At 38.0% G+C, this 16526-nt stretch overlaps 1 protein-coding gene across 5 annotated transcripts in view; it reads right to left on the bottom strand.

The window, feature by feature from the left end:
* The window catches only part of LOC124616460 (serine/threonine-protein phosphatase 6 regulatory subunit 3), a 186685-nt gene that overhangs the window by 80150 nt on the left and 90009 nt on the right, over nt 1-16526 (bottom strand). For all 5 annotated transcript variants that reach the window (XM_047144779.1, XM_047144801.1, XM_047144793.1 and 2 more), the window contains 3 exons: nt 15280-15432; nt 987-1118; nt 817-881 (listed from right to left, as the gene is read on the bottom strand). In XM_047144779.1, the coding sequence (XP_047000735.1) occupies nt 817-881; nt 987-1118; nt 15280-15432 (350 nt within the window). The remainder of the gene's footprint in view (nt 1-816; nt 882-986; nt 1119-15279; nt 15433-16526) is intronic.

Here is a 16526-nt window from a genome sequence, read left to right as displayed (position 1 = left end):
CAATGCAACACATTTCATCAGCAATCCCTGCTTCCAGGTGACGGCTTTACTCCGAACACAACCGTTCGTGTTGTGGTCTTGATAGCAGCTTACACATGGGACAGCAATTCCCTAGTTTGGCTGCTGCTAGTCTCCGACCAATAGTGATGAGGAGTTACAATGCATTTAGTGCACAATACGGCAATCCTGTCTAGTGGCCCTGAATGCCCCACAAATCTTGGTATTACACAATGCGACCAGTTGGCCAAATGGAGACCCACTATGAGGCCCCTTTCATATACTGGCAGATGCTTATAACATTGTCACATACGAGTGTGTGGCATGTCTGTGTACTTCAAAGTGAACACTCAGCATCTGATGCTGTCCATACCCCTTATATACCTTACCCGACTTGATAATAAAACTATACGTGAACGACAATGGTGCACTCTGATGCACGTTTTACCTGTCACACAGAATTGCAACTAACCATTTACACACCAGCCAATGGTGTGTATGCATACAAAGTTACACAGACATCCTATCACATTTTCTGTGTGCTTCCCTTTTTTGGCCAGGCAGTGTACATAATATTCAACTGCTTAATGCAATAAACCACAGTACAATAAATTTGTATGACAAAAAAGGAGGCAATGAAAAAATAAGAGGAAGAAGAAAGAAGCAAAGAAAAAAATCTTTATATTTGACAAGTACATTTCAAAACACAAGCAATAAAATGTTTGGAAGCAGGTACCAATAATAGACTGGAAGGAATGTAATCAAAACACCACCATACAGAAGTGTGCCAACCATTTCTGAGGAAATTGCTTTACTTACTGTTTCATATCATTGTCTTCCCACGCATCAAGGATTCTCTGAAGGAGTTTGCACTGTATGAAAACCTGTAATAAATGTTGTAAATTACTTTTGGTTGTAATTAAAATAAAGCTAGTATGTGATGCACTGAACATTTACTATTAATATGAAAGAGTATCAAAATGACTTACATGTGATAGAAGAACATACGTCTGGGAGTCATCACTATTTGTACACGTTAGTTCTGAATTCAGAGCAAATGCAATACACTTTTCCACTTGTGTGTGTAAGAAGTTGTTCCATGTGTACTTGAAAAATAGATCCTAAAACAAGTGATGGCATTAAAATTACAACTGTAAGAGGACATTAAACACAAAAAAACTGTAAAAAGGCTGTCTGCACCTACCAGTAACATCATTCATATACCACCTTAACCAAGTAATGCATGATGACAGATTATATACTTCAAATATAAACACATTTAAGTATGCAACATTTTCAAAATTCCTATGACAATAGTAATGGGTGAGAAAGAAATGACATAACAATGGGGTGAACATGCTCTTTTGACAGCATTCAGAGGAAAAACAGCAAAGAGGAAATTGACACTTCTCTCACATATACAGGTGTCCCTCCTAAGAATCGTCAGAGGCATTCTCTCGGATGTTTCAGCAGATATTTGCAATTTCGTTTTTGCAGTGTTAGCTGTAGTCAGCCCAAGCAAATACTGGTCATGTCTTTCATGCAACACCTAGTGTCAACAGAAATTAGAAGTTTATTTCCCATTAAAAACAAAATTATTTTTAAAGTGGGATTTTTCACTAACATTCAATACAGCAGTCCCAAATTAATATAGTGCCATATTTGTTTTACGGATATATATTAATAGTGACATTGAAAGATTATGAATACACAGTACTCCAGCAGCGACTGAGGAGTGTTGCTGCATGGCAACAACTGACAGTGCGGGCTAGGCCGGTGCTGCCATTGCTGGAGTACTGGTTATTTTTCATGTTTTAATACCTATGAAAACAACAAGTATTGCACAAGATAATTTGGGTCCACTCTACTGAACGATCATATAAAATTTGCTTTAAAAATATTTTTTTCCCTGACACGAAGCAATCCTCATTTTTGGTCTGAAAACTACACATAATTTAAATAAAACACAAAATTTGAAGAACAAATGCCTTTTTACAGGGTTTGTATTAAAAGTATCAGGAAAAGTCTTGGAAAAATAAATCTGAGATACTGCCACAATGCCTCAAAATTCTTCCAACACACTGAGGGTACTCGTACAAGCTTCTTTGACAGCACTTAGTATCCCATAGTGGTGTCCTCTTCACTTTTGGAAATAGGACAGTGTCTTGTGCTAGGTTGGGACTGTGTGGGGGTTCGGAAATTGTTTTTTAGGCAATGTTCACAGCTGCCGACTATTTTCTGTTTTAGGTGGTTTATGAAAATGTCTGTTATTGCGCCAGACTATTAAGAAAGGTGTTGTTGACATCGTATTTTTGCTCAAAGGTGACAACAATAAAATCATTAATTTGTTTAATAATGCACATAAGACAATAAATTTCACGCTGAATACCAAAAAATAATAGCATAAATTTTCTAGATTTATGCGCAAAAAACCAAAACAACATGCAGAAGTTCAGTATCAACAGAGGACAGGCAACTTCCAGCAACACAATCCCTGCTACATCGTCACCCAGATATACAGCATACAAAAAAGCTGCTTACAAAATGATGGTACATGAGCAAAAAAATCTCACTGAACAAAGAGGACAGGGAGAAAGAACTGGACATTAAGCAAACTGCAGTCGTTAATGACAACCCCAGCTCAATGATAACATTAAATGGAAAAACAAACAACAACAAAGAAATTCCTGGCTCTTTCGAGTGAACCAATAATACAATCTAACGTTTGGTCAGCATACCTTATGTAGGTAATATTTCTCAGAAAAATAGCAAACATACTTAGGTCACAAACTACAACAGAAAGCCCACGTTGGAATAGCAACAATTGTGGAAAGGATAGACTGCTACTCACTGTAAATATGACACTCTGAGTTGCAGACAGGCACAATGAAAAGCTTTCGCCCAAGCCTTCATTAGAAACAGAAAGCACACAAATTCACACAAGCAAGCACATCTCACACACGACTGCTGTCTCTGACTGCCCGATAACAGCACACACACACACACACACACACACACACACACACACACACACAGAAAGAAACACTCTACACCCATTCCAAAATATAGAAGATCTTAAGATACTACACTTCTTCTCAAAATCAGAGACAATGGATTTAATGAAGGAACTAGAAATTTCTATACACAACGAAAAGCAAGGAGAAAAAATTCTCAATGACAAACTAGCAAGTTCAATAATCAGTAATGGTTATTGTATATATATATAGTGTAATCCACGGAAAAATTAACACCTCTGCCTGTGTACAAACTCCTTATTAAACAATAGTGTCATAATATCTCTGTAGCATGTTTTGATTACAGAAACAGTGTAAGTGATAATTTGCTTCTGTGTACTCTTCTGTGCAATGGATGGACACAATACTTTTTTAAGTAGACAGGCAAAAATACCACCTCTAACACTATATATAAACATTCCAAGATTCGAAACTTTCTGGCAGATTAAAACTGTGTGCCAGACAGAGACTCGAACTCGGGACCTTTGCCTTTTGCGGGCAAGTGCTCTATCAACGGAGCTACCCAAGCATGACTCATGACCTGAGCTCACAGCTTTACTTCCACCAGTACCTCGTCTCCTGCCTTACCAACTTAACAGAAGCTCTCCTACGAAACTTGCTCAGTTGGTAGAGCACTTTTTGCCGTTTCCTATCAGCACACACTCTGCTGTGGAGTAAAAATTTCATTTTGATTCCATGATTCATTTTGTTGGATTGCAGTGTAACCTCAAAAAGACAACTACAACGCAAAAGAGACAGAAAATCACACATGCAAATGTTGCAAAAAATACTGATGTAAACAAATGCACATGAAAATGAGAAGAAATTCTCAAAACTTGTATGGAAAGTAAATAACTGGTGCAATCTTTCATTATTTAGATCATGAATAACAAAGATTCAGGCTTTCCAAAAACATTGAGTATGATGAGAAAAATTACATTATTCTGTTACTACTCAATTTTTTTAATATTTACATTTCTCCCTCCACACTACTTTTCTTTCTGCATCATAATGTCAACTTAGTTTTTTTACATCAAATGATTTCTAGGTCTTTCAAATAAAGTTCTGTCCTCTGTGGCATGATGATGTTTATGTGAATCAATGCTGGAAAATAAGATAGTTCCTGACCCCTGCACACCAAGGACCACATACACCAAGGATTTGGTGTACTAGTAGGTAAAACAGTTTTAAAGGAACTCTGAAATCATTTTTGTTTGTGAATCGTTATGCTACACAGATTAATTTCTGTAGATACTCAGATATTAAATTCAGATTTACATTAATAATAATTAAAAAAAAAAAAAAAAAAAAATGAGAAATCCAGGATGGGATGTAACAATATTATTAAAAGGAAAGTTGCCACTCACTCTATAGAGGAGATTCCGAGTCGCAGATAGGCACAACAAAAAAAACTGTCATAAATAAAGCTTTTGGCCATTAAGGGCTTCGTCAACAATAGACGTCTACACACACACACACACACACACACACACACACACACACACACACACGCGCGCGCGCGCGCACACTCGCACTCACTTACGCACGCACGCACACAATAGTGGGCAGTATTTTGACTAGTTTTCGTCATGCCCTGAAATGAGAAATGACACGCCCGATATCCTTCCCATCCCTCCCACAGTGGTATTCCGCCATCCACCAAATCTACACAATATACTCGCCCATCCTTACACAACCGCTGCTCCCAACCCCTTACCATCATGGCTCATACCCCGTAATGGACCTGGATGCAAGACCTGTTCCATACATCCTCCCACCACCACCTACTCCAGTCAGGTCACGAACATCACCTATCCCATCAAAGGAAGGGCTACCTGTGAATCCAGTCACGGGACCTACAAACTAAGCTGCAACCACTGTGCTCCATTCTATGTGGGCATGACAAGCAACAAGCTGTCTGTCTGCAAGAATGGCCACCGCCAAACTGTGCCCAACAAAGAAGTGGACCACACTGTTGCTGAACACACTGCCCAACACGACATCCTTCATTTCAATGAATGCTTCACAGCCTGTGCCACATGGATCCTTCCCAACACTAGTTTTTCTGAATTGCGCAGGTGTGAACTTTCCCACAACCCTCCTGGCCTCAACCTTCATTAGACACTGTCCTCACCCATCCAGCCACTTCCCTGTTCTCATTCCAGCACTACACAGCTGTCATTCCACCATCACACTCAAGTCTTTATTTCTCTTCTTTTCCGCTACTCCCCCTCCCCACGTCTCCCATGCCCTCCGTCTAACCTGCAGCACTTCACTGCCCACCACCTCCACCATACTACCCCTCCCCTTCCCCGCTTGTCAAGCTGTGTGGGTGTGTGTGTGTGTGTGTGTGTGTGTGTGTGTGTGTGTGTGTGTGTGTGTGTGTGTGTGTGTGTGGTTTTTTTTTATTTTTATTTTTTTTAAATGCAGACTTTACTGGCCGAAAGCTTTATTTGTGACAGTCTTTTTGTGATGCCTATCTGCGACTCAGCATCTCCGCTATATGGTGAATGGCAACTTTCCTTTTCACAATAAATTTGAAAACTCAATTATTTAAATGGTCAGCTCATAGTAATGCTTTATCAGGCAAAAATATGGCTTTTGTGACAAACTGCCACACTCCACACAATATCAGGTATCTCAAATTCATAGATCACGTAAATGACTCTACTCAATAACATTTTACAGCCAGGAGAAATCATCCCTATCTGAATATCAACATACATGAAGAGGGACGAATGGAACGAGGCTGGTACAAATTAAGTTCCATCTAATCCTACCTTTCCCCAAATATATGGTGTGTACTCCACACACACACACACACACACACACACACACACACACACACACACTCGTGTATGCAATTTTTGTTTAAAATTTTGTATACACATGAAGAAACAATACATCTACGAAAAAAGAATTTGCCTAATGATTTAGATGCCCTGCCATCAGAGATAAAGAAACCAAAACTGCACATTTTCACAGCACAGCATTTTCTTTCTTGCACTTGGTTTTAACAGAAAAACTGTAAATTGTTGTTTAATAATATACATAGGCTATGTCCATCGAAAGGCTTATTACAGAATCATGTAAAAACTTGAAATAAATCAGTTAAGAACTTGAGATTTTTGGAAACAACATTTCCACTTCATATATTAGCAAAGATAATGAGTGAATGCTGAAAACTAAGGCAAACATGTAGAACAGCTCAGACTGATCCACTGCTTTATCCTCTCATTTTAAACAATTTTACATCTGCTGTGTACCTTTAAAGACACACAACGAACATGTTAAAGAACGGCCAATGTATTATTAAGAATTAAAATTAGTTGTCCCCATGTTAAACATTCACACATTTCTTTATATGAATTGTTTGTTAACACAGATAACTGCAGGAAGGATTAGCAGACCCTGTTAAATGTCACTATAAGGACTTTCCTATTTAACTAAATGCGTAAACACTTTTTGCAGTTTATGATTACAAGGGCCTTCAGAACAAGCGAACTTCATACTATAATGACTGATTAACAAATGGCTCTGAGAACTATGGGACTTAACATCTGAGGTCATCAGACCCCTAGAACTTAGAACTCCTTAAACCTAACTAACCTAAGGACATCACACACATCCACGCCCGAGGCAGGATTCGAACCTGCGACTGTAGCGATCGCGCGGTTCCAGACTGTAGCGCCTAGAACCACTCGGCCACTCCGGCCGGCTGATTGATTAACAGAGACTGGAATAATTCACATTTGTGATTAATGCAAATTTAGGTGCGAATTATGCTTCAAAATGTGAAAAATGTGAAATTGTCCAAAAAATGCTATTTTGATGAGAAATGTATGGAGATAAAACTATTCTATCTGCAGCATTTGTAGATAATTTCATTTTCTGCATATACATATATACAAAGCGATCAACAATTTACAATATCGGGCAATGTAAGAATGTGCTGCCTCATATGATGACGATGAACATGGTGTCATAAAACAAAGACGTAAACGAATGAGACTGTCGATGAGGTAGTTGATGGAAATTACTGAATCGAGAGAATTCGATATACGTTGATTTGGTATTGCTATGCTCTCACTACCAATTTTAGCTGGCTGAAGACATAACGTTCATTGTTCCTCACATGTTAATAGGTAGGATGATTTCAATCTCAATTACACTAAACATTTCGGCAGTCATTTACTCTGTTTTACTTACGGTTTTATAGATGTAGTTGCCCCAAACAAAATGTTATCTACTACTGTTGGTAGCGACCAGATACATATAAATGCTGGTCAATGTAAACCAATAATCAATTCCGCTCGCACCAGTCAGCATGCCGAATCCAAAGATCTTTATCGAGAACACATGGTGAAGTTCGGATCGTTTTGTTTTTACTGTTTCTATTTGTTTGTGAATTATGGGTCGCTCGTCTGTGAAAGCACATGACAACACAAAACAATATGCAAGCCACGGTTTATATGCCTAAATTCCCAAACAATGTTCTGCAAATTTTGCCACTGTCACATTGGATGATGTGAGAAGAAGGATAATATCAAAAAACATTAAATCGGAGATGCACTCTGCCCACCACAAGAAAATGCTGCTGCTGCTGCTGCTGCTGCTTCTCAAAAGAGGCAATCACTGGTCGTTGATTGCTCAAGTGGAGCCAAAAGAAGAAAGCAAGATAAAGACATTTTCGGGGAAAAAAACTGTTGAGGCACTTTTAAAAGCCTATATTCCACTGCAGAAGTTGGAAAATGCCACCTTACAATCTTAGATTTCCGATTTCTCCAACGAAGATTTGCCATGTGGGAAGACACTGTGTGAGAAATATCAGGCAAGCGATCTGTTTTTGTGACTCTAGATGGTGGTGTACGATAGAAATAAGGGAAATAAGTAACCCCCCCTATCCGGTGCAGCAAGCCTTACATGAAAAATACACGAGTTTTGTGTACAACTTGAATATATTATTATTTGCAGACCTTAAGTAGTGAATGAAATGGCATGTTCTAGTTTTCTAGTTGCTCTTGTCTTAAATTCAGCAGAATAATCAAACTCATGAATATATTTCTAGAATGTAGTTTTTGCACGTACATGGGCTGTATTATGTTTCTTTGGTGACATGTGTTACATTGTGATAGTGATTTATTGAGTTTTGTTTCAAAATAAGCTGCCATAAAAATGAGAAATTCATAAAAGATAAACATTAGTAGCCCTTGTTTGCTATGTTAGTTTCTCCATTTACAATTTTCCATGTGAGATTTATGAATTAGTGTTGAAAGTTAAGTTTCACAGAGCACAGTAAAATCACACGTTCAGGGCACTGGCACGTTAGTTGCTATAATCGTAAGAGGAGGAAGTTGAGTTGTTCATGTATCAAAATGTTTACTGCGTTGTACGATTTTTATTTCGTGTCCAACATAATTTGTAGAAGTGCGTTTTATTGCTGTGGTACAGCATCTTAAGTGTGGTGCTCGAAGTGTTGTTGTTGCTGTATTAAATGGATTACTTTATTGATGTAAACATGTTATTTTATCATTACCGGTCTATCTTGTCTTATAGATTCTGCCAAATGAGAAAGTAACTGTAACATAATTTTGAATGTGTCATGTTTCGCAGAAAATCATATGCTAATGATCACTTACAGTTCACTTCAAGATTTCATCACTGTAATCACTTTCACTTTTAACAATAGCTGTAGTCCACGATACATCAGTAACAATAAAATTTTCACATGTTAAATTACAGTAGTCACCACCCTGATGCAGCAGTTCACACAGGCCTACAGCACCTTACTTAAGATGCCATAATGCAGAAAGAAAACTTCCTTGACGAAATTATTTGCGAGTAGCAAGCTGTGGGGGAGAAAAAGAGAGAGAGAGAGAGAGAGAGAGAGAGAGAGAGAGAGAGAAACTGTTACATGTAATAAAACCATGTCAAGTTCCACCAATCATTTTATACTCAATAAAACAAACTTGTGTGAAAAAGCAGCTCTACTAATCTAACTTAACTGCCCAAATTAACTTCTACCGTAAGTCAGATTATGGTGTTTATTTTGCGACTTGCGTTTTATGATAGTTTTTTCTATTATTTCTAGAAATTGCCTCTGACCACAAAAAATGCACCAGTGAAGCTGCAACTGGGAGAAAAATAAACATCTTGTGTGATGAAACAACAGACAGGATGGGACAGTGTGTTCTTGTTATCCTGTTTCAAGTGCCAGACTTCAAAGACAGCAAGCTATTCCCTGCTGCAGTGAAATTCCTAGATACAGCTAATGCAACAAACTGCTCTTGAATCATATTAGATACGGTAAGTTATCACAAAGTTCCGTATGAAGTTGTACAGGCATCAGTGAGTGACAGTGCTCCGCACGAGTGTGTGTTACAAAACATTAAAGGTCATAATTGGTGGTCAATTAATGAATATACAATGTTGGGTGCATAACCTCAGTCTGAATGGCAAGTGTTGGACAACAGCTAGGTCAGACTTAAATCAAGTAGTGCCAAAGGTAAAATCGGCTTTCTTGAACACTCTGAAGGGCAAATATAAATAAGTCCAGTTTTTAAAGTCCAACAGTGCAAATGTAAAAGAAGCCAGACTATACCCGGGCTGCTGAAACATTGCACTTGACGTTTGCGTATGAAGTTGGCAGCGAACAGAATAACAAGTGAAGAACGATAGGCGCTAGGCATTCAGCGTGGGGCGCCAGCCAATCACAGCGCAGTGAGCACTGCTGTTACTCACGTGCTGTGACGTCAACATTCCCGCGTTGCTGGCTTTGTTTAGTGAATGTGTATACAACGTGAATTGTATGTTGTTTACCGCGTGTTTTCGTTGTACTGTGTACTATATCGTTGTGACGTTTGTTACGTAGTGAGTGTACACACTTGGAAAATGCCACTGAAAAGACTTCGTTCACCTAGTGACAATCCTTTGCGTCGAGGGATGCCGCTAAACAGCCAGGCACTGGAGTTACTACGCAGAACTCGTGAGTTTTACGAGCAGGAAAAAAACTACGTAAGCATTCATGGACCGCCATCAATTCCTGCCGACAAAGTGGTGGAACGTACGTTGAAAACTCTTGGTATTAGTGCAAGAACCGTAGTAAGTAAGGGAGTATTACTACAAAACTTGGAAGATACTTAAGTGAGCCGTAATGATTCCGAGCTGTCTGGATCAAATAATACATTTTCATCAACCCCAGGAAAGAAGAAAAAGCGGCCTAGTCCTATCACAGATTCAGATTCTTTCCAGACTGATGCAATTCATAGGCATGTTTATGCTTACTACAGCAGAAAAGAGTATCTGACTGTAGCTAAGTTATTAATCTCTTTAAAAGAAAGTGAAATCTTCGGGGTGGTAAAACATCACTAAAAATTGTGCTAAAAAATATGGGTTTCCGTTACAAAATGCTAGACGGACGCAAAGTACTGTTAGAGAGGGCACATATTGTTACCGCTCGTAGCATTTTCTTGCACAAAATTGTGGACAGAGACATTCATTCCATAATTTGGCTAGACGAAACGTGGGTTAATGCTGGGGAAGCTGTCAGTAAATGTTGGACGGATAACACATCCAGCAGTAGCGGCCATCAGCCGACGGGAAGAGAAGCTCAATTAATTGTGGTCCATGCAGGCTCCTCCAGTGGTTTTGTCCCTAACGCACTTTTAGTTTTTAGATCAAAAAAGACTGGTGATTACCATGAAGATATGGATCACACACGATTTGTTGAGTGGTTCAGGAACCTTTTAAACAATTTCCTGTCCCTACAACAATTGTAATGGACAATGCTCCATATCATTCGGTGATACAGAACAAAGCCCCAACCACAAATGATCGGAAAGAAGTTATGGTGCAGTGGTTACAGGCTCGAAATATTGCAGCGGATATGAGTATGACAAAGGTTCTGTTATATTCTCTTGTTAAAGAAAATAAGCCTATGACACCTACATATGTAGTAGACGAAATTGCCAAGGAGCAGGGTCATACTGTAATAAGGCTGCCACCATATCACTGCCATTTCAACCCAATTGAGTTAATATGGAGTGATGTAAAAATGTATGTAAGGAACAACAACAAGTCCTTTACAATAACAGAGGTGGAAAAGCTGTTGTGTGAAGCTCTTGTGACTGTGGATGCAGCCTCATGGAGAAAAAAAGTAGAACATGTCGAGAACCTTATACGAGCAGCACAGACAATAGAAGGCATTATCAGTGGCCATGAACAATTAATGATTTGTCTTGCTGATGACGACAATGAAGACGGGTTTGGCGACGAATCGGACAACAGTGACGATGGCGAGCTGGATGGAATTGCGCCATTATCGCTGTAAATTGGTGAGTGAAAAATTATTAATATTGGTTATTTATTGCAATCTCAGTTATTATTTATTTTGTAAACTACGTAGATTATTGATTTTAAAGTACCAGTCGTCATATGCTTGTTTTTTGTATTTCTTTGCTCCGTTATCGATAGGGTGCGCATTGTTATGCTTTTACATGCATTATTATACGGTTGTTTACTTCCTGTCATTGTAATACAACTAAAAACGAGTTTTTATATACACTGTAATTGCTCAATCGCTTGCATTTACGAGACGGGACGGAAAACTGTATCATCTGCTGTGTGTATAGAGGCTGCTGTTGCAACATCGCTATTACAGTATAGCCAACCTAACAAGACAAAAAGTGAACTGTCAAGTGCAATGTTTCGCCGGCGGGGGTATATTTCCAATACCACCCGTGACTCGCTGGAACAGCTGGTTCGACACTGTGTTTTATTTGGAAAATTACTTTCATGAGATTGTCAGTTTTTTTCCTGTTGCCAGATATGAAAGACACTTGCAATAGTGGTGAGAATTTTGTAAAAAAATTGACAGGGAGAGATGTGAAAAAAAATTCACACACACATAGTGTTTGTCAAGGATCATTCCAAGCTGCTTGTGGATCTGCTAACATTACAAGCGTCAAAATATCCCACATGTCACATGTTGTACCCTAGATTAAACAATCTGGAATTAAAGTTTGCAGATATATGTGAAGGACAATATTCAGATTTGACAAAAAGTGTGCTGCGAAATGTAACTGCTTTGGAGTAAATTGCTTGTAAAGATATCTTTTTTAAGTCAGTTAATGCTGCCAAAAGCAAGCTTGCAGCACTCAGAGGCAGGGGTCCTAACCATAAGGAATTTGAGCCTTTCACATGAGCATTTTATGCAAGAAATGTCATTCTGAATAATGCTAAGGATCCTCAAATTGACACACTCCCGAGATCCCCAACAGTAGTAACACACACAGTGTCTAGTAGGTGTGTTTGTTTCAAAAAACTTGTCGAGAAGGAGCTGAAGGAACACAACAGTGTTAATGTGATCTATGTTTTTAGGGCCACGCAGACAGAAAGTGAATATGAAATGTTTGGCAAACATTGTTTGGATTTATTTTGATAGTGAGAGAATTCTGTCTCACTATAACACAGTTGTAACTAAGAGGAGATGTAAACTAAAAGAAAGTGGTGCAGAAATTTGTACTCTCATTTCTTTCTAGGAACAGAATTTGGTGTAAACGTAATGGAATTACTGCTGAAATTTGTACTCTTTTTAGCAATAAAAATACATATTTTAAAAATTCTGTAAAATACCAATTTTCTTTCATTCCTCAAACAAATTGACTGTACAGTAGCACTAAATGAAACAGTTGCCAAGAATAGGATGTAACAGCCAGAAAACAGATTTTATTGGTCTAATTGATGCCAAAAAATAGATGCTAATTTGTCCAAAACAGATGCTAATCTAGCTAAAAATAAATGCTAATTTCATCAAAAATATACGTTACAAATTCCGGTCCCTATTGATTTATTACAGTTTTACAGACATGAGCATGTTGGTGAAACATACAAACAATTGCAACCTATACTTGATAGTATAATGGTTTACAAGTGATGCAAAAGGCATATCATGTCTACGTCTCATATCCTGTACCAAGAAAGAGAAAGGCAATGAGTTTCTTGAATGCTCTTACATTAAATCTAAATTTCACATTCTGAAATGGGTATTAGCCTCACCTAACTAAAGACTATGGAAATAAATTTACCAAGGATTCAATTAAAAGGCAGATGTCTGACCATCTCTGAAGGCTTCCAAATATTATTTGATCCAATAGCAGGAATTTTGGGACAAGAGCAAGAGCTGGAAAATTTACAAGCAGACATTCTAAAGATGACTGAAACAAGACTCAGTGATGTGAACACCACATCATATTGCAAAAATTGCTACATTTTAAACAATCACAAGAAAATATTATCCTCTTGAAAACAAAGAATTATAATACATTGCAAACTAAACTGCCTTATTGTAGGCACCTTCAGTGCCGTGCGGGAGAGTTTGCATGCCTCGAAGTTGAGAGCTATGCTGACGGTAGCGTAGCTACTGACAGGGTCACCCAAGCTGGACTGGTCTCAAATGAGGAGCCAGACAAAGAGTGTCCTGCAACATAAGGCAGTGGGGGGCTCTGTAGGCATAGGGAAACCAACCTCCCTACAGGAGGAAACCCTAAAGAAATCCAGGTCCACCAAGATGGGGGTTGCGCGTGGGGCCGATAAACCCACACTGTAAAAATGACATATTAACGGAACCTCAACAAGAGCCTCAGATGATGGATGAGACACAAAAAACAAGACCTTGGCAAAACATTTGGAATAGTAACATGGAATGTATGAACCATGTTGAAACCTGGAAAAATGAAAGAGATAGCTGATGATATCATGAAGTTCAAGTACAACATTGTGGCGCTACAAGAAATAAGATGGCAAGGGCAAGGGCAGATAGATATGCCCCATTATCTCTGCTGTATAGTGGACCAGACAGACAAACAGGACAAGCCGGAATGGGATTCATAGTAACAGAGTAACAAACGAGGTTGATAAAAGCGTTTTGGAATTTGAACCCATAAATGAAAGACTTAGTAGACAGAGTGAAAGGGCAATACAAAACTATAACGATGATAACAGCATTCACATCAACAGCGGGCATGCAGTGAAGTACAAAAGTATGATCTATTCATAGTTATGGGAGATTTTAACGCACAGGTTGGGTGAAGCGAATATGGAAGAGTACTTGGGAGATACACATTACATGAAGAAAGTAACGAGAATGGAGAAATGTTATGTTAGTTTGCTCTATACTCCACAAGCCACCTTACTGTGTGTGGTGTAGGGTATATTTGCATTACACAGTCTATGGAAAAAACTGATTCCAAACAGCAGCAACAATTAACTGATTTATCATTATATTTATGCACTACATATTACAAAAAATTCAAGAATCACAGAGTAATCAACTGTTTGTAAGATCACATAACAAGTCGATAGTTGTATTTTTGCACATATCTCTCCGACTTTCTTAATATGATTTTAAAGCAATTTCTGGATTTAACAATTTAATACTGTAGCAAGAGACACTTGCACTTTGGAAGTTAGCTCTGACTGTCCCCTCCCATTCTCTATGACATTGCAATATTTGGACAATACCACTAAAACAACAAAACAATTTTAAAAAATGAAATATTTACTGAGCACAATATTTTTTCAGATGAAAAAGTTAAATCAAATTGCTGAATCTCACTGAATAGCTACTCTTCAGATTACCTTTATGAAAGAGTATGCAATGAATTAATACTTTTTATTAAAAATGAAACTCCTCCAGCTGTACTCAGGATTTTATATTTATTTGGCTATTAGTTTCGATGTTGCGTCAACGCCTGAAGATGGCGCTGACACAACATCGGAAATAGTAGCTAAATAAATATAAAATCTTAAGTACAGCTAGAGGAGTTTCATTTTTAATAAAAATTATACCAGCTGTCTCCCACCTTCGTCCAATGTAAATGTGGATGTATGAAGAGCAATGAATTAAGGCCATTAATATGAAGCAGCAGTCTTATCTACTACATGCACAATATAACTTGGCCCTTTCTTAAGGTATCACCCTCTAACTTATTAGCTGTTGCAGTGGAGGAGAGGTTTAGGGGAAACACACCCCACCTCTTTCTTGCACAACAAGCAGCACATTCAAATCAACACTGCATTCACAGTCTCTACTACAAAGTTTTGGCACGCCTTGTTTAGTAGGTGAGGTTAACAATGGGGGAAAAACATTCTGTATTAGCCTGAAGTCATCAGAGTCCACCGATTCCTTGCTCTCAGAAAAGGGCTAAGCTAAATTGTTTGCATACTATATCACAATAATCATACCAAAAATGTTATTTTATATACTTACTAACAGAACTTCTACAGTTCCTAATTCAGTTATTTCTTTGTTAACTGCCACATTATTTGTACCAACCATTGCAGCAAGTAGCTTTGCAACTTGCAATCTTGTAATACCAACTGGTGGATCCAATACACCTGCAGTAGTTTTGATACTGGGTTTCTGTAAAGCACAAGACGAAACTATTACGATTAATTTCAAATGGCTTCCACACTACACATATATATAATCTTTAATTATAACACCACAAAACACTTTCCATGTACAAAATAAAACAAGGAAATGTCATGGAATGATAAAATCAAGGAAAATTTAAGACAACACAGTAGCTTCCTGTAACAAGAAATTATGGCACATAACGAGACTTGCTGATATGTAGGTTAGTATCAGGATTCAGGCACCCTGTTTTGAAAGAAGTCAAAACAACAGAAGAGCCCCACAAAATGATTAAGAATGAGCAGAAAAGTAAGGTTAGCTTATTTCATCAAAATTTTAGAGGCTTGATTAATAAGATAGAAAAGCTTCTTATCTGTCTGGAAAATTTTAGAGAGCTCTGAAAAGATAGACATCTGAGCACCACATAACCACAGGGTTAGATAAGTTATATTAAAAGATTACACAGTACTACCTTACTCATGCGGAACTAATGTGGGAAAAGAAGGAGCTGTTACATACGAAGGCATTCCCAAAAGTAAGGTCTCCTATTTTTTTATAAGTACATAGACTTGTTTATTTCTACAATGGTTTACATCAGTTTACAGCTTGAACATTTAGCTATTTTTCGACATAATCACCATTTCTGTCTATGCATTTTTGTAGACGCTGTGGCAGTTTGTGAGGAATCTGGATTCTTTACTGCACTACCTGTCAGACAGCAGCAAGCAGTTAATAGTCTATGACTTCAATGTAGATTTTCTAAAGGATTCTGAAAGGAAAAAATATCTGGAAACCTTATTTGGATCCTACAATTTGATCTCAGTAACTAACTTTGCAACAATTGTGGAAGAAGACAGAAGGACCCTAACTGATAATGTTTTCTTTGCAGAAGCTCAATGCAAGAAAGTAACTGTTTACCCAGTAACAAATGCTCTCTCTGATCACAATGCCTGTTAGTTATGATACTCCTCAGTGGGAATCAGAATAACTGACAACTCTCGGACAAATGTTTTTAAGAATAGTTTACAAGCGATGGCCTGGTATGAAATTTACATGAACCAAATGCTAACATATAATTTAATCTATTTCATGATAAATTC

The sequence above is a fragment of the Schistocerca americana genome, chromosome 1 (assembly GCF_021461395.2).
Source record: "Schistocerca americana isolate TAMUIC-IGC-003095 chromosome 1, iqSchAmer2.1, whole genome shotgun sequence".
NCBI classification, from domain to species: Eukaryota; Metazoa; Arthropoda; class Insecta; order Orthoptera; family Acrididae; genus Schistocerca; species Schistocerca americana.
Note: the sequence above shows the minus strand (reverse complement) of the source record. Positions and strands in the feature narration are given on the sequence as shown.